This window comes from Bufo gargarizans, chromosome 1, assembly GCF_014858855.1.
Source record: "Bufo gargarizans isolate SCDJY-AF-19 chromosome 1, ASM1485885v1, whole genome shotgun sequence".
Lineage (NCBI taxonomy): Eukaryota > Metazoa > Chordata > Amphibia > Anura > Bufonidae > Bufo > Bufo gargarizans.
The window spans coordinates 479,376,780-479,399,322 of record NC_058080.1 but is presented as its reverse complement, the minus strand read 5'-3'; the positions used below and the strand labels follow the sequence as shown (position 1 = coordinate 479,399,322).

The 22,543-nt window shown below is 43.8% G+C and overlaps 1 protein-coding gene across 1 annotated transcript in view; it reads right to left on the bottom strand.

The window, feature by feature from the left end:
* The window catches only part of TUT7 (terminal uridylyl transferase 7), a 75,466-nt gene that overhangs the window by 35,450 nt on the left and 17,473 nt on the right, over window positions 1–22,543 (bottom strand). Inside the window, exons 4-12 of the mRNA XM_044273587.1 lie at window positions 12,748–12,864; window positions 12,463–12,640; window positions 9,578–9,666; window positions 9,306–9,357; window positions 9,103–9,172; window positions 6,611–6,737; window positions 1,919–2,038; window positions 1,498–1,632; window positions 155–335 (exon numbers count right to left, since the gene is read on the bottom strand). Coding sequence (XP_044129522.1) covers window positions 155–335; window positions 1,498–1,632; window positions 1,919–2,038; window positions 6,611–6,737; window positions 9,103–9,172; window positions 9,306–9,357; window positions 9,578–9,666; window positions 12,463–12,640; window positions 12,748–12,864 — 1,069 coding nt within the window. The remainder of the gene's footprint in view (window positions 1–154; window positions 336–1,497; window positions 1,633–1,918; window positions 2,039–6,610; window positions 6,738–9,102; window positions 9,173–9,305; window positions 9,358–9,577; window positions 9,667–12,462; window positions 12,641–12,747; window positions 12,865–22,543) is intronic.

The following is a 22,543-nucleotide window of genomic DNA, read 5'->3' as shown; positions in this document are numbered from 1 at the left end:
GAGACATCTGCTTGCAAATCACCAACCATGCTCCAAAATACCTTATAAACTACTCCCTTTCCTTTGCCCCTAATACCTCACTCACATCACCAAGTACTGAATAGTAAAAGGTATAATTATACTTAAATATGATAGACAAGCATAGCAAGGTTACCTTCTATAGCAATTCGTTTTTTAGGCCAGTCCTTCAAATCCCTAAAAAGCTTCTCTTTGACACGAACATTGACAACTAGGTCAACCATGTTGAATTCCAGCGCATAAAATCTCAGCAGTTCAACCCACAGCTGACCAACAGAAGCAGAACACTGTTTTTCTGTGTCAAAGAAGAGTGGAGCCTGGAAAGTAACACAGAGGTACTGAGAAAATACTCAACAGCAGATTTCAATTCCATTAAAGGGGTTATGCAAGGTAATCAAACCTCCAGACATGGCAGACCCACATAGTTGATGATACTCATCGGGTCCCTGCCACTGGATTTGGTTCCAGTACTTCCACTTCTCTCTGCGCCGATATCAACAACCCTCAACCGGAAAGGAGGGGGGCAGTCCTCACATGACCGCCGCAGCCTACCACAAGCCACATTGGTGACCTGCTCCCCTTGAGGTCACATGTGACGCAAGGGGGGCAGGTCACTGCTGTGGGCTGTGATGGTCACGTGCCCCCCCATCCCACCAAAAAAAAAAAAAAAAAAAAAAGAAAAAAAAAAAATGCCCCCGACCCCTCAGTCGACGGATGTTGGTCCAGAGGGGAGCGGAAGTACCAGAACGGGAGCCGCACAGTCCGAATCCAGCGGCAGGGACCCGGTGAGTATCATCAACTGTGCGGATCTGCCATGTCTGGAGGTTTGAGGCTTGCATAATGTATAAATTACAGGTTTTACTGAATCTTTTCCCGCAAAATTGTATATCAATCTGTTAAGCTTCTACTGCTCTGTAACATAATGCTTTCAGATTGCATTGCATTTTGTTATGACAGGTCCTCTATCATATCATATTTTCTGATTGATCAGGTACTTCAATGAAAAAGTGAACTTATAAAATTAAGTGCTATAAAATTGACTTCTCTGCTATAGGACCAAGATACAGTACATGTCCACTCCTGTGCTGCACATTTCTAAAACCTGCAGAGCAGGCTAGTTTAAGAAGAACATGTCCACTGTGGGAAACACACTCTGTGTGGGAGCGCGATTTCCCACTATGGACACTTCTCCTTTGACAGTGCTGCCCGGCATTATAATGATTTTTACTGCTGTGCGTCCCTGTCCAAACTCTGAACCACTGCATTGTACTGACAGTATAAGGTCAGTACAATTCAGTAGATCCGAGGTCAGGCATAGACACAGAGCATTATAAATCGTTATAATGCCGTGCGGCACTATCAAAAGAGGAGTGTCCATAGTGGGAAATCACGCTCCACACATCTGAAATTAATCTTAGATGCTTAGTTCACATGTTGAAATTTTGTCTTTTTAATTTAACTGAATATTCCAATACTTACCTTTCCTTTAGCAGTACACCGATCATTATTTTGGTTCTCATTGTCTGCCACAGCACTGTATTCCCAAAACACATATTCATTGTTGGGTTCTTTAAGACTGAACTGGGCCAATTTAGAAATTGTAAAGCCATCAATCTATTAAATAAAAGAATTCAAAATTACAAAAAGGTAACACAATGGAGAATTGTATCAAAAGTCAAACTAAAGTGGACTAGAGTGCAATATGCCATATTTATTAAGAGGTGCACACCCCAAGTAAACCTAGCCAAAGCTAGAAGTGGATTCAAAAATGTATGAAAGATATAAAAGGAAGGAATTGCTACTTTAATCTATACATAGGTGAGTTTTACCATTTGTCACAGTAGCTCCTGTATGGTTTATTCCATGATTTCAACAATAAAATAGTGACACTAGAACATACCCATGATCCTAGGTAAGTAGGAAGCACTGGCTCCTTTCTTTGCTGGAGAAAGAAAACCACCAAGAGAGCAGCCACGTATGGTGGTAAGCCACCTTCTTCTGGCCTATCGATGCCACATAGCTGTTAAATGTAGAAAACAAGAGAAAAAAAATACAATGATATAGGAAATCTTAAAACAAAATACCTCTGGCAGGAAACCCTAGTGGAGGGCTAAACTCAGTGTGAACCTGGCTGAAGGATATCCAGCCTATAATTTGCTTAAAGCAGTATTCCAATCTCAGACTTTTATTGTATATCCACTGGATATATTAAACATCAGAGACGCAGGTCCCACCTCTAGGACCCACATATCTTGCAGTGTATGGAGAGGTGGCTGCTCATGTGCAGCTCTCTTTTCACTTCTATGGGAGTTCCAAGGATGGGTAGGCAATAAATGCCCAAGATGGAGATATGCCTTTTGAAGGGATATTGCCATTGCATTTGGTGGTTGCATATTGCTGGTCACTTGGATTTGTAAGTAACTGGCAGTCATCCCATTCATTTGAGTGGAGCTGGGTTGTAGGGGTACAGTGCCTTCCTTTTCAGGATCAGTGGGCATTCACCACCACCAGCAATCAAAGTGACTGCATGTCCTAGCAATATGTCACCACTTTGAGATTATAATAGTCCTTTTACACAGCTACAGGTTTATGCTTTGACAGATTTTGGGGCTCAACAGCTGCATTTATGCAGCAATCATCCCGTCTGTGTGGGAACAAGTAATGAGGACTGCAATCGCTTGTCCCCTACAGATTCATTTTTCAAAGGATTCTTCGTACCGCATTAAAGATCCAATCACCCGATGAACAAGTGATCCTAGGAACCCTAATGGCATAGATTACTGACACATGTAAAGGGACATTTAGGCTAGATTCAAACATGCATTTTTTGATGCAGTTCTTTTTAGCAAGAGCCAGGAAAGCATACAAAAAGGATGGAAAAGTATAGAAGAAAGACTGGATTAAAAATTTTTTTTTGGGGGGGGGGGGGGTTTAGAAGTACTCAAGGAGAGAGCACCTTTATCAGCGTAAGGAGAGGCCATACTTACTCCTCTGGAATTCTGGGAGGAAAGGGATGCAAATGAGCTCTTAACAAGCTCTGCCTCTAATGCCACCAGAAGCAAGGCAGGTATCCTATAAGTTAATGTTCGGCCCTTTCGACACGACTCGAATATTAAAAGGGGTTTTCTCATCTCAACTAAAGACTGTTCAAAGTTCAAGGGAACCTTGGACCTTCTCCTCTGTATGGCTCCACTGAGTAACAATTTGCTGTTAACCTACCTATACTGAAAGTGCTATTAAATGTACATGTGAATCCAGCCCCACGTAGGCTCATTTTGCGCAATATAAAAGCTGCAATCTGCATTCTGATGCAATAGTCCACGTGTATTAATGCGAGTTAGGCCTCTTTCACACTACAGTATGTTGAATTCAGTGTTTTGCGTTCCGTTTTTCACGGATCCGTTGTTCCGTTTTTTGCTTCCGTTGTGGTTCCGTTCCGTTGTTCAGTTTTTCCGTATGGCAAATACAGTATACAGTAATTTCATATTAAAAATTGGGCTGGGCATAACATTTTCAATAGATGGTTCCGCAAAAAACGGAACGGATACGGAAGACATACGGATGCATTTCCGTATGTGTTCCGTTTTTTTGGCGGACCCATTGACTTGAATGGAGCCACGGACTGTGATTTGCGGCCAAATATAGGACATGTTCTATCTTTTCAACGGAACGGAAAAACGGAAATACGGAAACGGAATGCATACGGAACACATTCCGTTTTTTTGCGGAACCATTGAAATGAATGGTTCCGTATACGGACCGTATACGGAACGCAAAAAACTGTAGTGTGAAAGAGCCCTTAACCTAAATTCTGGTAGGAAGAAAAAAAAAAAAAAAAAAAAACTACAAAAAAAAGTTTGGTGCATGTCTAAACAGCCCAGTAAAACTGCAATGTATAAAATTTTTATATATATATATATATATATATATATATATATATATATATATATATATATATATATATATATATATATATATATATATATATAATCTCCAGAAAATGGACGGCACTCCAGTTAGATGAAATTAAGTGATTCCTTTATTCAACCATCCGATGCAACGCTGAATGGCCACATGGAATGTGCCCCTCGCCGGCTTGGTATGTCCACATGATCGTCTCCCTGCTCCGCCCCCTGTATGCCTTATGCACACTGGACGCATCCATCGATTTGTCTACTGTGCCCGATCGATGGGTCTGTCCTTGTATTTACATGATGTATGCAAATAAGGGACATGTATAATCTTGTCCTTTGCCTTATCACCTGTTGTTTCATTGTTATTATTTTTTTCTGTTTGCTACTTTGTCACTGACATTTTGTAACACACCCACTGGGCGGGGTGGGGTCACATGACCTGTACACTGATTGATTCACATATATATTTCATTTCACTTGCATTGTATCTCTGCTTAAAAAAGGCTCATTTTGGAGCCAAAACGTTGCACCGGATGGTTGAATAAAGGAATCACTTAATTTCATCTAACTGGAGTGCCGTCCATAAGAAGTCGATTCCCCTTCTTTCCCGAATTTTTTCAGATTATAGCCAGTGCCGCCATTTTTCATATATATATATATACAGACGTGGACAAAATTGTTGGTACCCTTTGGTCAATGAAAGAAAAAGTCACAATGGTCACAGAAATAACTTTAATCTGACAAAAGTAATAATAAATTAAAATTCTATAAATGTTAACCAATGAAAGTCAGACATTGTTTTTCAACCATGCTTCAACAGAATTATGTAAAAAAATAAACTCATGAAACAGGCATGGACAAAAATGATGGTACCCCTAACTTAATATTTTGTTGCGCAACCTTTTGAGGCAATCACTGCAATCAAACGCTTCCTGTAACTGTCAATGAGACATCTGCACCTCTCAGCAGGTATTTTGGCCCACTCCTCATGAGCAAACTGCTCCAGTTGTGTCCGGTTTGAAGGGTGCCTTTTCCAGACTGCATGTTTCAGCTCCTTCCAAAGATGCTCAATAGGATTGAGGTCAGGGCTCATAGAAGGCCACTTTAGAATAGTCCAATTTTTTCCTCTTAGCCATTCTTGGGTGTTTTTAGCGGTGTGTTTTGGGTCATTGTCCTGTTGCAAGACCCATGACCTGCGACTGAGACCAAGCTTTCTGACACTGGCTAGTACATTTCTCTCTAGAATTCCTTGATAGTCTTGAGATTTCATTGTACCCTGCACAGATTCAAGACACCCTGTGCCAGACGCAGCAAAGCAGCCCCAGAACATAACAGAGCCTCCTCCATGTTTCACAGTAGGGACAGTGTTCTTTTCTTGATATGCTTCATTTTTTCGTCTGTGAACATACAGCTGATGTGCCTTGGCAAAAACTTCGATTTTTGTCTCATCTGTCCACAGGACATTCTCCCAGAAGCTTTGTGGCTTGTCAACATGTAGTTTGGCATATTCCAGTCTTGCTTTTTTATGATTCGTTTTCAACAATGGTGTCCTCCTTGGTCGTCTCCCATGTAGTCCACTTTGGCTCAAACAACGACGGATGGTGCGATCTGACACTGATGTTCCTTGAGCATGAAGTTCACCTTGAATCTCTTTAGAAGTCTTTCTAGGCTCTTTTGTTACCATTCGGATTATCCGTCTCTTAGATTTGTCATCAATTTTCCTCCTGCGGCCACGTCCAGGGAGGTTGGCTACAGTCCCATGGATCTTAAACTTATGAATAATATGTGCAACTGTACTCACAGGAACATCTAGTTGCTTGGAGATGGTCTTATAGCCTTTACCTTTAACATGCTTGTCTATAATTTTCTTTCTGATCTCTTGAGACAGCTCTTTCCTTTGCTTCCTCTGGTCCATGTCGAGTGTGGTACACACCATATCACCAAACAACACAGTGATTACCTGGAGCCATATATATAGGCCCAATGGCTGATTACAAGGTTGTAGACACCTGTGATGCTAATTAGTGGACACACCTTGAATTAACATGTCCCTTTGGTCACATTATGTTCTGTGTTTTCTAGGGGTACCATCATTTTTGTCCATGCCTGTTTCATGAGTTTATTTTTTTACATAATTCTGTTGAAGCATGGTTGAAAAACAATGTCTGACTTTCATTGGTTAACATTTATAGAATTTTAATTTATTATTACTTTTGTCAGATTAAAGTTATTTCTGTGACCATTGTGACTTTTTCTTTCATTGACCAAAGGGTACCAACAATTTTGTCCACGTCTGTATATAAATAATCATCATCAATAATAATAATGAGACTTAGCAAATGGCTTAGGTCATAGCATACAAACAAACTCTATATGTAGTCTAATCATGTGCTAGTGTTGTTCCTGAATAACCTCTAGTGCCTCATTCACACGTCAGTGTTCGGTCAGTGATTTCCGAGCCAAAAACAGGTGCGGATCTAAAACACAGAACAGGAGCAATTCTTTCCCTTATACCTTATGTCTGTGGAGGCTCCAGTCCTGGTTGTGGCTCGAAATCACTGATGTGTGAATGATGCTTAAAGCACCAAATCCTGGCAAATAAACTCTAGATTTTTAGAAATACACTCCAATATATTAAATTGGTGGAATCCCTCAGAAGGATTAGCAAGATTATTTACCTTTGCCCAATATCGGAAAGCCACCACCAAAGGTACAAGCCTTGACTCTTTTTGGCCCAAAGCAGCCAGAAGGTTGGTGGTGAGACAAGCATTTTCATTGCCAGCGCTCACTTTACATATAAGGTCACTATTAGGGGAAAGAAAACATTAGATATTACATTTGCCAATTGGCATTCACAGCCTACTCAACCATACACATACATTTACCAACATGAATGTTCTTCAAGCGAAATTTAAAGGGGTATTCCCATCTCAGACAATGGGGGCATATCGCTAGGATATGCCCCCATTGTCCGATAGGTGCGGGGACAGCTGTGGCTGGAGGACCTCGGATTTCCCGGGGTCCGTCCACCACCAAACGCTTCTCCCCACTGCTCCCACAGAAGTGAATGGGAGGCCCCTGCTCCCATTCATTTCTATGGGGCAGACTTTCGGCAGCCCCATAGAAATGAATAGAGGGCAGCTGCGCAGTGCGCCCTCTGTTCATTTCCCTGCCCCGGTCTCATTGTAGTTGCGGGTCCCAGAGGTGGAACCTGCACCCATCAGACAATGGGGGCATATCCTAGCAATATGCCCCCATTGTCTGAGATGGCAAAAATCCCTTTAACAACCACCATTTTAACCGACTGATCACAGAAGATTATTAGAAAACAAGTCAGCCATGTTTTACATTTTCTGCTGACGAAAGATCTTTCTTTTTTTAAAGCACCTTCCCAGAAAGGTCTTTCATCCATCGCCTGGTTTCACTGAACGTGTATGGGCAGTGTGAACAACTGTAACAGCCAATATGGCCTTAAATGCGTATGGCCGTGTCTGCAAAAAGATCATCCACCATATGACTGCTTGTTCAACCATCAACCAACGTCTGTCTAATGTGTATGGCCAGCTTAAAACACAATGCCCTAAAGTAAGACATTAGAACAAAGTTTCTGAAAACTAATTGAAATCATTTTTTATCTCTGGTTAATGTGATCTTCAAGGTGGTGGATGACTTCATAACAGGTCAGGTGCTGTGTAACTGTACTTAGTCCCAGCACCATAGTGTGGTGAAAGTGTCACTGTAAGTGATTATAGCCATAGCAATGAATGTCAACATGAATACTGCATCGCCCTTTGAGTCAAACAGGGATATGCTGGTCTGAATCCAACTCTATAGACCAAACTTACACTTTATGTCAGAACTTTCTCCAGTATGAATTGGGCAGCCCACTCCATACATCAGTACTGGAGAGAAGTGCCAGGTCACAGTGGCCCATTACCTAAAGGGCAAAAAAATAAATAGAATAAGCCACGGCAGTGCCGTGGCTTATTCTACTTATTTTTTGGCTATTACGGGAACCCTTGGACCAGGATGCAACGCTACGGGCACCACCACATATTGGAATTACTGCAACAACAGTGAGTAGTGCTGGCCTATTTGCGGTCCATTACCTAAAGGGGTTATCCCATCTTAGACAATGGGGGCATATCGCAAGGATATGCCCCCATTGTCAGATAGGTGCGGGTCCCACCTCAGGGACCCGCACCTACAAGGAGAACAAAGTCGGGGAGAGTTGTGGCTGGAGGACCCCGGGTTTCCCGGGCTCCGTCCACCACCAGGCGCAGCTCCGCGCCTCTCCCACTGAAGTGAATGGGAGCACACTGTGCATGCGCGGCCACCGCTCCCATTCATTTCAGTGCTCGGCTATTTTCGGCGGCTCCATAGAAAGGAATAGAGGGCAACTGCGCATGCGCAGTGCGCCCTCCTCAACTTTCTCCGCTCCGTTCTCCTTGTAGCAATATGCCCCCATTGTCTAAGATGGGATAACCCCTTTAAGGCTACTTTTACACTAGCGTTTTGGCTTTCCGTTTGTTAGATCCTTTCAGGGCTCTCAAAAGCGGTCCAAACGGATCTGTTTTGCTTATTGCATTCTGAACAGAAAAGGATCCGCTCATAATGCATCAGTTTGCCTCCGTTGACAGAGTGGAGCCAAACGGACCCATCCTGGCACACAATGTAAGTGAATGAGGACGGATCCGTTTTCTCTGACACAATAGAAAACTGATCCGTCCCCCATTGACTGTCAATGGTGTTCATGACGGATCCGTCATGGCTATAGAATACATAATACAACCGGATCCGTTCATGACGGATGCATGCGGTTGTATTATTGTAATGGAAGCGTTTTTTGCAGATCCATGACGGATCCGCAAAAAACGCTAGTGTGAAAGTAGCCCAAGGTGGCCTTTAACAGACAGAAGTAGGTTCTATATAATACAGTAAAAAATAAAAAAAATAAAACACTAGGTCACTTTCTGACAGAAATCACTGATCATACACTGACTATCAGTGATTGGGAGTCAAAACCAGGAGTGGTGGAAAAACTTACACCTTTTCTGTGTTTTGGACACACACCTGGTTTTGACACACAATCACTGATGAAACACAGACCAAACACTGACTGTGGAAGTGGCCTTAGTGTAAAGGCATTTCCAAATATCTGTGAACAGACCTTTTCTTTTCTCTGCACACCACCACGGGAACCCTGGCATGGAAGTCGGCTTCAAAGTCAGTGAATAAATCTAGAAAGCAAACACAAAGATTACACGGTCATTATATTAGATAAAAATCGATGCACTCTAACACACATGTCCAGAGGAACAGAAGCTTTGACAATAAGGGGACATTAAGTGAAAGAGGAGGATATAATCTCACCACTTTGAATCAGGCTTTCCTGAATTAGCAGAAGAACGTCGGGTTGATTCATCTAGAAGTAAAAAATCAAAGTGAAGCGCATTCACAAAAGTGTGCTCAATCTCTAGGGATTTTTTCCCACAATGTTTTCTTCTATCTACGGCAACGTTGCAAAGTAAGTATACAAATACAGTGCAATACATCCTAACAAAAATGATCAAAGTACTTTTTTAACTTTCTTAAAACAAGAAAAACTAAAAACAATAAAAACTAGCACAAACTGTATTACTTACAGTTGCAGGAAACTGAATGTCTATGTTCAGATCAGAATTCTTAAATCCCATTCTGTTGCAAGAGGATCCATAGAGTCTTAAAGAACACCCTAAGAAAGAGCACATGGATCAGGCTCTGTACATACTGACAAACCTGCCCACTGGGTATATAGTGGTCTATGGAAGAGCATATGCTGAACCTTACACACAGGTATAAAGTTAGGCCCCATTTACACAACTATTTTTGCTCCACATCGGTCTACATTTCAATGGGTCTGCAAAACATGCAGACAGCACACAGTGTGCCGTCTTCATCCGTATGTCTATTCTGCAGCCCGGCAAATAAGAAAGAACATGTCCTATTCTTGTCCGTTTTTGCGGACAAGAATAGGCATGGTTATAATGGGTGCGCAACACTGATGCAACATGGATGCCATCCGTATTTTTTGCGAATCTGAGTTTTGGAGATTGCAAAATACAAAGGTCGGGTGAATCCACCCTAAAAGACTACCATATTTTTCGCCCTTTAAGACGCACCTTTTCCCCCTAAAAGTGGGGGGGGGAATAGCAGTGCGTCTTATGGGGTTAATGCTGCCATTTAACACTGATACATCGCCGGCTGCGATTCTGCACAGCACGGCCGGCGATGTATCAGCAGGGAGGGAGGAGGGGCTGGGGGCCGGCAACTGATATTGGAATGGCAGCAGGGCTGGTGCAGTCACTGTATTTTATTACACTGGGCCCCGCTCACTGTAGTATTCATATGTAACGTGTAGGCATGGGAGCTTTGTTAAACTATAGAAATCTTATGCAGCAGTAGCGAAATCCACATAGTACTCACTTGAAACTTCTGTAGCAGCGTAACATCACTCACTACGTCAAACGCCTGCTCCATTCATAAAATGGGAGGAGCAGGCGCGTGACGTAGTAAGTAATGTTACGCTGCCACCCGGCCTGCCTGCTACGGGAGTTTCAGCGAGTACTACGTGGATTTCACTACCGCTGTAGAAGATGTCTATAGTTTAACAAAGCTCCCATGCCTACACGTTACATATGAATACTACAGTGAGCGGGGCCCAGTGTAACAGAATACAGTGACTGCACCAGGCCCCGCTGCCATTCCAACATTCCATGGGGGTCATTCACTATTTACACAGGGACACTTATGGGGGGAGGGGGGGGGGGATCTGTGGATGACGCATATATAGCATAAGATGCTATATATGTGTCATCCACAGATTCTCCCCCCCCAATAACAGCTAGTCACCCACCCATAACAGTGAGTCATCCACAGAATCCCCCCCCATAACAGTGAGTCATCCAAAGCCACCCCTCCATAACAGTGAGTCATCCACAGATCCCCTATAATAGTGTCTTCCACAGACCACCATTAGACCAAAACCTGCCAAAAGCACACCTTGTGGTTCAAAATATTTTTGTTCTCATTTTCCTCCTCAAAAACCTAGGTGCGTCTTCTGGATCTTCGTCTTATAGGGCGAAAATAGGGTAATACCTAGAGGAGTAATAATTCTGGAATAATATGATAAATGTGTGTGACTGATTTGGTTCCAGTAACATAACAGTGGTTTCCCAAGATTTTTTAATTGGTATGAAGTGTAGGGGCTGTACATAAAAGGGTGAATAAAAGTTTTTTTTCCCCATTAAATGACCTACTGCTTAGGTCCCTGCTGGGTCTGCAGCAGTCATTTGCCGTTTATCATTTATGTCACAGCTGCCACAAACTCGAGGCCACTGACTTGTTGTAAGGGGGGGGGGGGGGGGGGTCGCAAAAATAAAACGTGACTCGGACAGGTAGTGTGGGAGTGGTGGAACTTTTAAAAAGGTAAGTACAGCTTTTTTCTCTCTTTATTGCCCATTCCTTCTGCAATTTTTATTTTTTATTTTTTAAATCTTGGAAAACCCCTTTAACAATCTGGACAGCTGCAGTGTTGTCTACAATCATCAACGGCCATTTTACAAAGGTAAGTCTTGTATTTTTAAAAGGATTCAGCGGATTAGCCAATCATGTGACCTCACACGAATCTGATTGGTCTAAGTCCTCACTTTAGCTCCAGCCTTTAGTCTCGTCATTTCTACATTTATATATTTTTTTTTAACTGAAAACCACCCCCATGAACAGCTATCAGTGATTGACAGGTATCTCTGGACACACACTTGCACAAAGAATGCTATCATTTACTCATACCTCCCCCCTGTGTACAACTGAAGTCAGAAAGAGCAGAGATGTAAAAGTATAAAATAACAAGTTTTACTGAATCTTCTCTCATAAAAATATATATCAATCTGCTCAGCTCCTCCCGCTCTATAACATACTGCCTGCAGATTACACTGCATTTCATGGTGATGGGTTCTCTCTAACTTCAACTTGAAAGTTACAAAAAAAAAAAAAAAATAGCACAAAAAAATGTTATAAAAAAAATACAAAGTAAGATATAATCCCTTGTCGACAATCAGGTAAATTATATCACAAGCGAATATTGACTGCACAGTAACATATGTCTATCGAGTTCAGCCTATTATCCTAGTACGTTAATCCAGTGGGAGGTGAAAAACCCTGTAAGGTAGAAGCCAAATTTTCCTCATTTTAGGGGGAGCAAATTCCTTCCCGACTCCAATCAGGCAATCAGAATAACTCCCTGGATCAACGACCCCTCTCTAGTAGCTATAACCTGTAATATTATTACGCTCCAGAAATACATCCAGGCCCCTCTTGAATTCCTTTATTGTACTCACCATCACCACCTCCTCAGGCAGAGAGTTCCATAGTCTCACTGCTCTTACAGTAAGGAACCCCCGTCTATGTCGGTGTACAAACCCACTTCCCTCCAAACCTCAAAAATGGTGACAGATACACTATAGCAAATCCTGCATGAAATTTACTTTACCTGGGAGTTTCTCCTCAATGACAGCTTCCATGGATGAAACCGTGGACAGTCTCCTAGCTACATCATCTTCATTTAAGCCACGTTCCTGTACCACCTTGCTTATTGCGATACCAATTGCTTGTATCTGAGGCTGCGTTGGTGGTGGCAGAGTTGTGAGCAATTCATCTTCTCTTTTTTCCTACATAAATACTTACATATATTATGCATATACAGGCTGTGACATGGGTACATGCATCTTAAGTATGCTACAGACATTCAAATGTCTAACAGGAGTCAAGAACTCACCTTTAAAATTCTCCTGTGCCTCTTTTCTTTCATGTGTTTATGTGCAGAAGGTATAGAGTCCACTAGGGCATCGCAGAGCTTGCAGGTATAAATAGCTGTAGGATATTTTCGAGGACGCTTTTGTAAAAAAATAAGCAAACACAATTATTTGCATTTATATTAGTAGTAACTTTATGCTCATGCAGGCTTGATTACATTCAGCTAAAGCAGCATTTTTCTATCAGGATTAAAGCAGCAAATCTGTGGTAAAAATATGTGAAGTTAAATGAGAACTTGCAACATTTTCACAACTTATTTCACACCCAAAAAAAAAAAAAAAAAAAAAGTGACAATTCTGTAATGTCTGAACAAATATTAATAATGATAGATATCACATGATACTTATGTTACCGAGAAATAAATGAAAATGTTAGGTTTTTTTGTTCAGACTTGTGGAGGTCTACATCACCCCAAGGTTTTCCGTAAAGACAGTGTAAACTGCCAGTAGCATCTATAAAGCAGATGGAGCTGAGCAGATTGATATATATTTTTGTGGGAAAAGATTCAGGAAAATCATGTAATTGACACAGTTCGGTCATTCACACATCCCTGTGTGTTTTGCGGATCCACAAAACACGGACAGCGGCAATGTGCGTTCCGCATTTTGTGGACCGCACATTGCCGGCACTAAGAGAATAAGCCTATTCCTGTCCGCTATTGCGGACAAAGGAACGCACTCTGCAAATTTCGGAAACGTAGCCACCTCCCCATTCACCACCTTTTTATGACTCTTCTCAGGTAGATTTGACTCTTTTCGAGGCAAATGATTATGATGCTGGGTCTCACACCGCTGAAATCTGCATTTCTGTCACTATTTTATGCTGCCCTCAGTAAGGTCAGCGAAGAGTTAATGACAGGTTCCCTTTACGTTCAGAAAGAGCAGATTGTTTCAAAAGACCCTTTACCATGAAATGCAGGCAGCAGATTATACAGCAGGAGAAGCTGAACGGACTGATAAAAAGATTTGTGGGAAAAGAATCAGTAAAACTTGCATTTAAACCTTTTTCTGAACTCAAGACCACCCCCCTGCACAACTACCGGTGACCGACAGTTATCGTTGGACACATCTATACAGGGGATGTTATCAATTACCAAGACCTCCTCGTGTACATCAAGTAAAAAAGACAGATTTACTTCTGTAAATTACAAGTTAGCTGAATATTTTCCCATAAAACTATATACGAATCTGCTCAGCTCCTCCTGCTCCATAACATGCTGCCTGCAGACTGCACTGCTTTTCATGGTGACAGGTCCTCCTTAACTGAACGTGGCTAATTGTAGGATTACATATGGTCTACTAGGCTGAAGAAGAACCCTCTGCTGACCGTGGCAAAATGACCTGCAGAGATCTCTCCCATGATCCATTTATACCCAGAACCACAGCTACAAGGAGGCCTCCTCTTCGTCTAGATCGAAGGTTTCTACCCCAACAAGAGCAGAGAGTCCTTTGAACTCTGCCAGAGGAGGTGGTGATGGTGAATACACTAAAAACAGCTCAACGCTTTGAGTATAATATTACAGGTCATAATTACTAGATTTATATAGAAGGGTCATTGATCCAGGGAGTTATTCTAATTGCCAGATTGGAGTCGGGAAGGATATTTTCCCCCCTAAGAGGAAGAACATTTACCTCTACCTCATGAGATTTTTTTACCTTCATCTGAATCAACCTTGCAGGAAAGTAGGCTAAACTAGATGGACTTATGCCTTTTCAGCCTTACAAACTGATAGAGTCATTTATCAAATTGGTGTAAAGTTGAACTGGCTTAGTTGCCCATAGCAACCAGATTCCACCATTGGAAAATGAAAGGTGGAATCTGATTGGTTGCTATGGGCCTGTTCTACTTTACACCAGTTTGATAAATGACCCCATACTATGACAAGCAAGCTGCAATGTCATGAGCCACCAGCATAACAGAGTATGCTAGTTGAGGCAGACAGCTCCAAAATGATTGGATTCAGGAAATAAAAACATGACAGCAGCATAAAGCTACACTTTAAAGGGAGTCTGTCAGCATGTTTTGCCTAGTAAACCAACATATAGGGCTTGCAAATTCTGGCCAATGGCTGAGGCGAGTGCACTAGTCAGACACCTGGTCTATCACGCAGCAAGGGAAAGGGTGGCTTGCCCTGCAGAGGGAAGGAACTTGGGTGCACCAAAGTGCTAGGATCCATCCTCTGGGAGCCAAACATTTCAATGGCATGTTTGAACAAAAGAGCTTTTTATGCTGGATGCAGCAATGAATTTTCAAAATAAAGGTAATGACTTGATCATCTCCACAAGCTCTATATGCCACTATGTTTAGTTTAACCCTTCTAACTGAACACAGTTCATTCAGACAGGAAAGGACAATACTGTTTTGAATGAACTGTGTCCTAAGTGTGTGGCTGTAGTTTGAAAGCTGACAATCTAAGCTTCAAAACTAGACCAGGATCATAGTGCTAGCTGCAGTTTTGGGCTCATGCACGCAGCCGTTTGTCGGCCGTGTCCATATTGCGTCCCGCAAACAGCAGGTCCACAATATGCGGGCACCGGCAGTGTGCATCACGGATGAGAACCCATTCACTTGAATGGTTCCGCAATCTGCAAAGGTCGGTGTGGAACGGAGGCATGGAACCACTATGGAGTGCTTCAGTGGGGTTTCTCTCCCAGTCACTCCCAAATTTTTAGCGGTGTGGACGGATCACGGACCCATTAAAGTTGAATGGGTCTGGATCCTTTTGTGGCAGCCACACAGATGGTGCCCATGCATTGGGGACGGCATCCAGGGGGCCGACTCCATTTTGGGGGCGGGGCATGAGTTCTCTCCACTCCCACTCCTTCAGATGGGGCGAATCTGGGCGCTGTTTTCTGCCTCCGCCCACATCCTGTGTTTAAATGCACCTACAGCGGGACGCTGGCAAGGCTCCTCCGGACAAGCTGCGTGGAGAAACACAGGCTGGGTAAGCTCTGCCTCCCCTTCCTACAGCATTTAACCTACCCTACTCATCCTCCTGCCGGTCACTACAGGGGTCTCATTATGTCAGAGCCCAGACCCCAAAGCAGGCGGTTACTTCTGTGCGCCATTTTGCTTGTCCGTCGTGTCGCACAAAATTTCCATCTGGTTAGTCAGATCCCCTCTGCTCTGCGTGCTTGGCTCCATTGTCAAGTGGCTCTGCCTCTGACCCAATCACCCCTACTGCCCAGCCTATGGTAGAGCCGGAATGGGCGCATTCCCTGTCAAGGATGGTAAAGGACGTACGTCTCCCATACCAACAAAGCTATTGTGGAAATATTGGGGCGTTTGTCAGCAAGGTAGTTGTCTGACCAGTACGACTCTGGGGATCCTGGGGCTCATTCCCATCGCGGCCATCCCGCTAAATGGGCCAGGCAATCCTCCTCCAAAAAGGTGTCTGCGTCTCCAGTTTCCTCTGCCTCTCCGAGTCTCAACTTTGACGTGTCCTCCGTGGAAGAGGCAGGTTCCGAGGAGAGGTTGTCAGATGAAGGTCAGTCATCCAAACTGTCCTCCATGGTGGACAATCAGATTACAGCGGTAATAGAGACTTTACAGGTTGAGGACCCGACACCCTCATCGGCCAATTTGGGTTTTTCTTTTAGGAGGTCCCCTAGCTCGCACAAATGTTTCCCCAACCACCAGGATTTGGATTCCTCTTTCCAAGGAGTAGAATTTTCCTGATAGGTGTTTTGCATTGCCAAAACGCCCTAAATGTCCCTTATCCATTTATCCATTTCCGGAGGATTTGACTAAGAAATGGTCGTCCTCAGTTTCCCGCTCGGCTAAACATACTACCTTACCAATGGCGGATGGGGCTTCTTTCTCTGATATCAGGGATAAGAAAATTGATTTTTTTTTCAAAACCGGTTTTTGCCTCAAAAAAAAATAAATCCCCAAAAATATTGTTATTGCTGTTATTAAAAAAATAATAATTAAGATCATAAAGATTAGTTTCGGCTCTGAACAGGAGCCTTCCTCAAGCTTGAGGAAGGCTCCTGTTTAGAGCCGAAACGTTGCATGATCCTTATGGGTGAATAAAGTATTTTTTCTATTTTTATTCCTTGGAGTGCTGCCCGTTTTTACATTTTTTTTTTGTTTATCTGGATTGGCTTATATCCATATTGGGCCGGTGCACCCTTCATCTGTTTTCACCTAAAACGGTGCTGCCAAAACTTTTTTCACACACACACATTAAAATATATATATATATATATATATATATATATATATATATATATATATATATATATATATATTAATTAAACATCCTGAAAATACAGACGCTCGTACATCAGACAACTAAAATTCAGAAGTATCCACCAATAATTTCAAAGGTAACTTATTCAACCCGTTTAAATGCATGTGCTGATGTACCCTGTAAAGTGTTCATCACCATCCAGAGGTCGCAATAACACCTGTACAAGTGTTCCACACACACTTGTTTATGCCTTTTTACTTCCTGGAAAAAGTCTAAGGCGTACCAATACTTCTTTGATTTTTTTCCCCGAAATTTATCAGTGCAGGGCGCTCTGAACTGCACACTGCCTGTGCCTACAATAACCAATAACAAAGCTCCGTACAGCAAGGAGCATTGTTATTGGTTAGTTTGGGCAGGCTGCCAAAGCAATTCTGGACCTGCAGAACAAGGTGACAGCAGCAGCGTGTAATCATCACACACTTCACTACATACATCTCACAGTGATGTATGTGGCACAGTGTGTGATGTATGTGGAGCAGCATGTAAGGAATATCCGGCAGGCTATTATAGCCAAGTGGTAAAGTACAGGGAAGATCCGCCATATTGGACTGGACTTTATCACTTTGCTATAATTGCCTGCTGTTACCGTATTTATACTAGTAATGGTTCCCTGCATAAATACCCACCTTATAGGCCACGCTCACACCACCGCTATTTATTTCTGTTGTTCTGCTTCGTTAGGTGAGCAGAACAACGAAAATAGAGGAAGTGTTGATTAGACACGTAAAGGTGGGTTTTTGTTATACATTCAATGTACACAGAAAAAAAAATAATAATAATAATAATAATTTACGTTTTTCTATCTTGCAAAGTCCAGCAAAAACACACACACATACATACATACATACATATATATATATAAAAATATAATGGCGGCACTGGAAAAGCACAAGGAGGGTGCTAGGTCCAGGGATGTAGCAGCTTACCCAGTCTTGATAAAGATGAAAAATGGACAGCACTCCAAGTAAAAGATAGTGGTGTTTATTCACCCATGTGGATGGCAACATTTCAGCTCATACAAGACACCACTATCTTTTACTTGGAGTGCTGTGTGTAATATATATATATATATATATATATATATATATATATATATATATATATATATATATATATATATATATATATATATATATAGAAAAAAGAGAAGCAGGGGACCTGCGACCAAGGTCCCAGGTATATCAGCGACGTTTCAGCTCTCTCTATGGAGCCTTTTTCCAGCTGGAAAAAGGCTCCATAGAGAGAGCTGAAACGTCGCTGTTGAGTGAATAAACCGTCCACTTTTTCACAATCATCTGGAGTGCTGCCTTCTTTTTGCTTATATAGATATATACACATATACACAGTACAGACCAAAAGTTTGGATACACCTTCTCATTCAAAGAGTTTTCTTTATTTTCATGACTATGAAAATTGTAGATTCACACTGAAGGCATCAAAACTATGAATTAACACATGTGGAATTATATACATAACAAAAAAGTGTGAAACAACTGAAAATATGTCATATTCTAGGTTCTTCAAAGTAGCCACCTTTTGCTTTGATTACTGCTTTGCACACTCTTGGCATTCTCTTGATGAGCTTCAAGAGGTAGTCACCTGAAATGGTTTTCACTTCACAGGTGTGCCCTGTCAGGTTTAAAAAGTGGGATTTCTTGCCTTATAAATGGGGTTGGGATCATCAGTTGCGTTGTGGAGAAGTCAGGTGGATACACAGCTGATAGTCCTACTGAATAGACTGTTAGAATTTGTATTATGGCAAGAAAAAAGCAGCTAAGTAAAGAAAAACGAGTGGCCATCATTACTTTAAGAAATGAAGGTCAGTCAGTCCGAAAAATTGGGAAAACTTTGAAGGTGTCCCCAAGTGCAGTCACAAAAACTATCAAGCGCTACAAAGAAACTGGCTCACATGCGGACCGCCCCAGGAAAGGAAGACCAAGAGTCACCTCTGCTGCGGAGGATAAGTTAATCCAAGTCACCAGCCTCAGAAATCGCAGGTTAACAGCAGCTCAGATTAGAGACCAGGTCAATGCCACACAGAGTTCTAGCAGCAGACACATCTCTAGAACAACTGTTAAGAGGAGACTGTGTGAATCAGGCCTTCATGGTAGAATATCTGTTAGGAAACCACTGCTAAGGACAGGCAACAAGCAGAAGAGACTTGTTTGGGCTAAAGAACACAATGAATGGACATTAGACCAGTGGAAATCTGTGCTTTGGTCTGATGAGTCCAAATTTGAGATCTTTGGTTCCAACCACTGCGACGCAGAAAAGGTGAACGGATGGACTCTACATGCCTGGTTCCCACCGTGAAGCATGGAGAAGGAGGTGTGATGGTGCTTTGCTGGTGACACTGTTGGGGGATTTATTCAAAATTGAAGGCATACTGAACCAGCATGGCTACCACAGCATCTTGCAGCGGCATGCTATTCCATCCAGTTTGCGTTTAGTTGGATCATCATTTATTTTTCAACAGGACAATAACACCAAACACACCTCCAGGCTGTGTAAGGGCTATTTGATCATGAAGGAGAGTGATGGAGTGCTGCGCCAGATGACCTGGCCTCCACAGTTACCGGACCAGAACCCAATCGAGATGGTTTGGGGTGAGCTGGACCGCAGAGTGAAGGCAAAAGGGCCAACAAGTGCTAAGCATCTCTGGAACTCCTTCAAGACTGTTGGAAGACCATTTCAGGTGACTACATCTTGAAGCTCATCAAGAGAATGCCAAGAGTGTGCAAAGCCGTAATCAAAGCAAAAGGTGGCTACTTTGAAGAACCTAGAATATGACATATTTTCAGCTGTTTCACACTTTTTTGTTATGTATATAATTCCACATGTGTTAATTCATAGTTTTGATGCCTTCAGTGTGAATCTACAATTTTCATAGTCATGAAAATAAAACTCTTTGAATGAGAAGTCCAAACTTTTGGTGTGTGTGTGTGTGTGTGTGTGTGTGTGTGTGTGTGTGTGTTTTTTTTATGCCACAGTATGTTAACTGTCTGAGGTGTCTGTTAATCTCTTATAATATAAAAATAAGTGTCTGTCTGGACGGCTGTCTGTCCTTTATATGCAACCAAACGACTGGACCAGTCTTCACTAAATTTGGCACACAGGTACATCAGGTGTCCAGGAAGGTTTTAGACCGGGTCTCAGCTCTCTAGGACGTATCGTTCCTCAGATATTCCCCAAAAATGACCTGCATTAGCCAATACAAGCCCCCAACTGTCATACACATGGTCACATGACCCTCATCAGCCAATAGAAGCTTGTAGGTCCTTAGTCTCCACAGACACAGTTTTACACCAGGTTTCCATAACAACCCAGCCATTTTTCTTCACTGCTGCAGGTCAGCTTTAAAGGGGCAGGGCACTGTGGAGGTCACAGTTCAGGGGGCAGGTAGGATGGCCATTCAGGCCACCCTCAAAAGATGGGCCTAAATCCCTGCCCCCAGGTCTACTAAGTTACACCTCCGATCTGGTAAGGCCACGCCCCCTCCTACTCCTCAGCCAACAGGGATGTAGAAGCTTGATTGCGCCTAGCCCAGGAGGCCCCCAGTGGGGGAACCCTACCCCGGGACCGATAGGCCATGGCAATAGTCGACCGAATCCACAAGCCACAGTGGCCTTGGAGGCCGCCAGACCGTTACGAGGCCCCTCGGGAACCATAAAAGGAGTCCGAACGGTGAACTGGGGCAGTAACCGACAGGTACACCCGCACAGCACGGACAACATCCAGAGAATGGAGAGAGCGCTCTTTAGGGTTCGCGGGGGCGGGACAAAAGGAGGGCAGAATTATGTCCTCATTAAGGTGGAAGGTGGAGACCACCTTGGGCAAAAAAAGAAGGGACTGGGCGCAGTACCACCTTATCCTTGTGGAAGACCAAAAAGGGCGGCCAGCTCCGATACCCTCCTGATAGAGGTGATGGCCACCAAAGAGACCACCTTCCAGGTGAGAAGACTCAGTGAAATGTCCCTCAGGAGCTCAAAGGGAGCCGCCTGGAGAGAAGACAGAACCAGGTTCAGATCCCAGGGGGACAGGGGAGGGACATACGGAGGGACCGAATGCGCCACCCCCTGTAGGAAGGTCCGCACCGGACCGAGCAGAGCCAGAGACCGCTGAAAGAAAATGGCCAGAGCGGAGACCTGGCCCTTCAGAGAGCTCAGGGACATTCCCATCTCAAGGCCCGACTGGAGAAAGGAGAGGACCACCGTAATGGAGAAACTAAGTGAAAAAACGCCTATCTTCTCGCAAAAAGCAAGAAAGGCCTTCCAGGTACGATAGTGTATCCGGGAGGAAGCTGGTTTCCTGGCTTTTATCATGGTCCTCACAACAGAGTCTGAGAAGCCCCTCTTCTTCAAGATGGAGGTCTCAACAGCCACGCCGTTAAACGAAGTGGCTGTAAATGAGACAGCAGGTGCTCCCTGAGAGGAAGAGGCCACGGAACATCTGCCAGCATCTGAGTGACCTCTGAGAACCAGACGCAGCGAGGCCAATCGGGGGGCGATGAGGATGGTCGGGATTCCTTCTGCTGCGACCCTGCGAAAAACCTTTGGGAGTAGAGGCAGTGGTGGGAAGACATATAGGAGTGCAAAGTCTTGCCACGAAGACACCAGAGCATCCACCCCGTACACCTCCGGATCCAGAGTTCGGGCCAGGAACCTTGTTGTTGAACCTGGACGCCATCAAGTCCACGTCCGGGCGGCCCCAACGGCGAACAGACGTCCTCGAATACGTCCGGATGCAGAGGCCACTCTCCCGGATGCACCCTGTTGCGGCTGAGAAAGTCTGCCGTCCAGTTTTCGACCCCTGGGATGTAAACTGCAGACAATATTGGAACGTGAGCTTCCGCCCACTGGAAGATCCTTTTCACCTCCTGCAACACCGTCCGGCTGCGGGTTCCGCCCTGATGATTGATGTAGGCCACACAGCTGTGGCATTGTCAGACTGGACCCTTACCGGGGGTCCAATGAGACAGAGAGAGAAAAATTGCTCTGAGTTCCAGTATGTTGATCGGAAGGCGGGCTTCCGCCTCTGACCACACCCCCTGAACCCGGAGAACGCCACCCCAACCCAGGAGACTGGCATCGGTGGTGACGACCGTCCAGGAGATTGTGAGGAAGGATATCCCCGAAGTCAGATGCTGAGGGGACAGCCACCACGGGAGTTCCATGCGAACCCGAGGAGGTAGGCGGATCTGAGAGTCCAGACCCCTCGATGTCCTGTCCCAGAAGGACAGGATCGTCTGTTGCAGAGGCCGAGTGTGAAACTGGGCAAAGGGGACTGCCTCGAAGGAGGACACCATAAGCCCCAGAACCTGCATGCACTCCCGGATGGAGATACACGGGGAATGCAGAAGCCGAGACACGACTCCCGTATCCGTGAGAACTTGTAATCCGGAAGGAATACTCAGGCTGCAGTGGTGTCCAGAATGATCCCCAGGAAGGTGACCCTCTGGGAAGGTTGGAGAGAGGACTTCGGGAAGTTGATCAGCCAGCCGAAC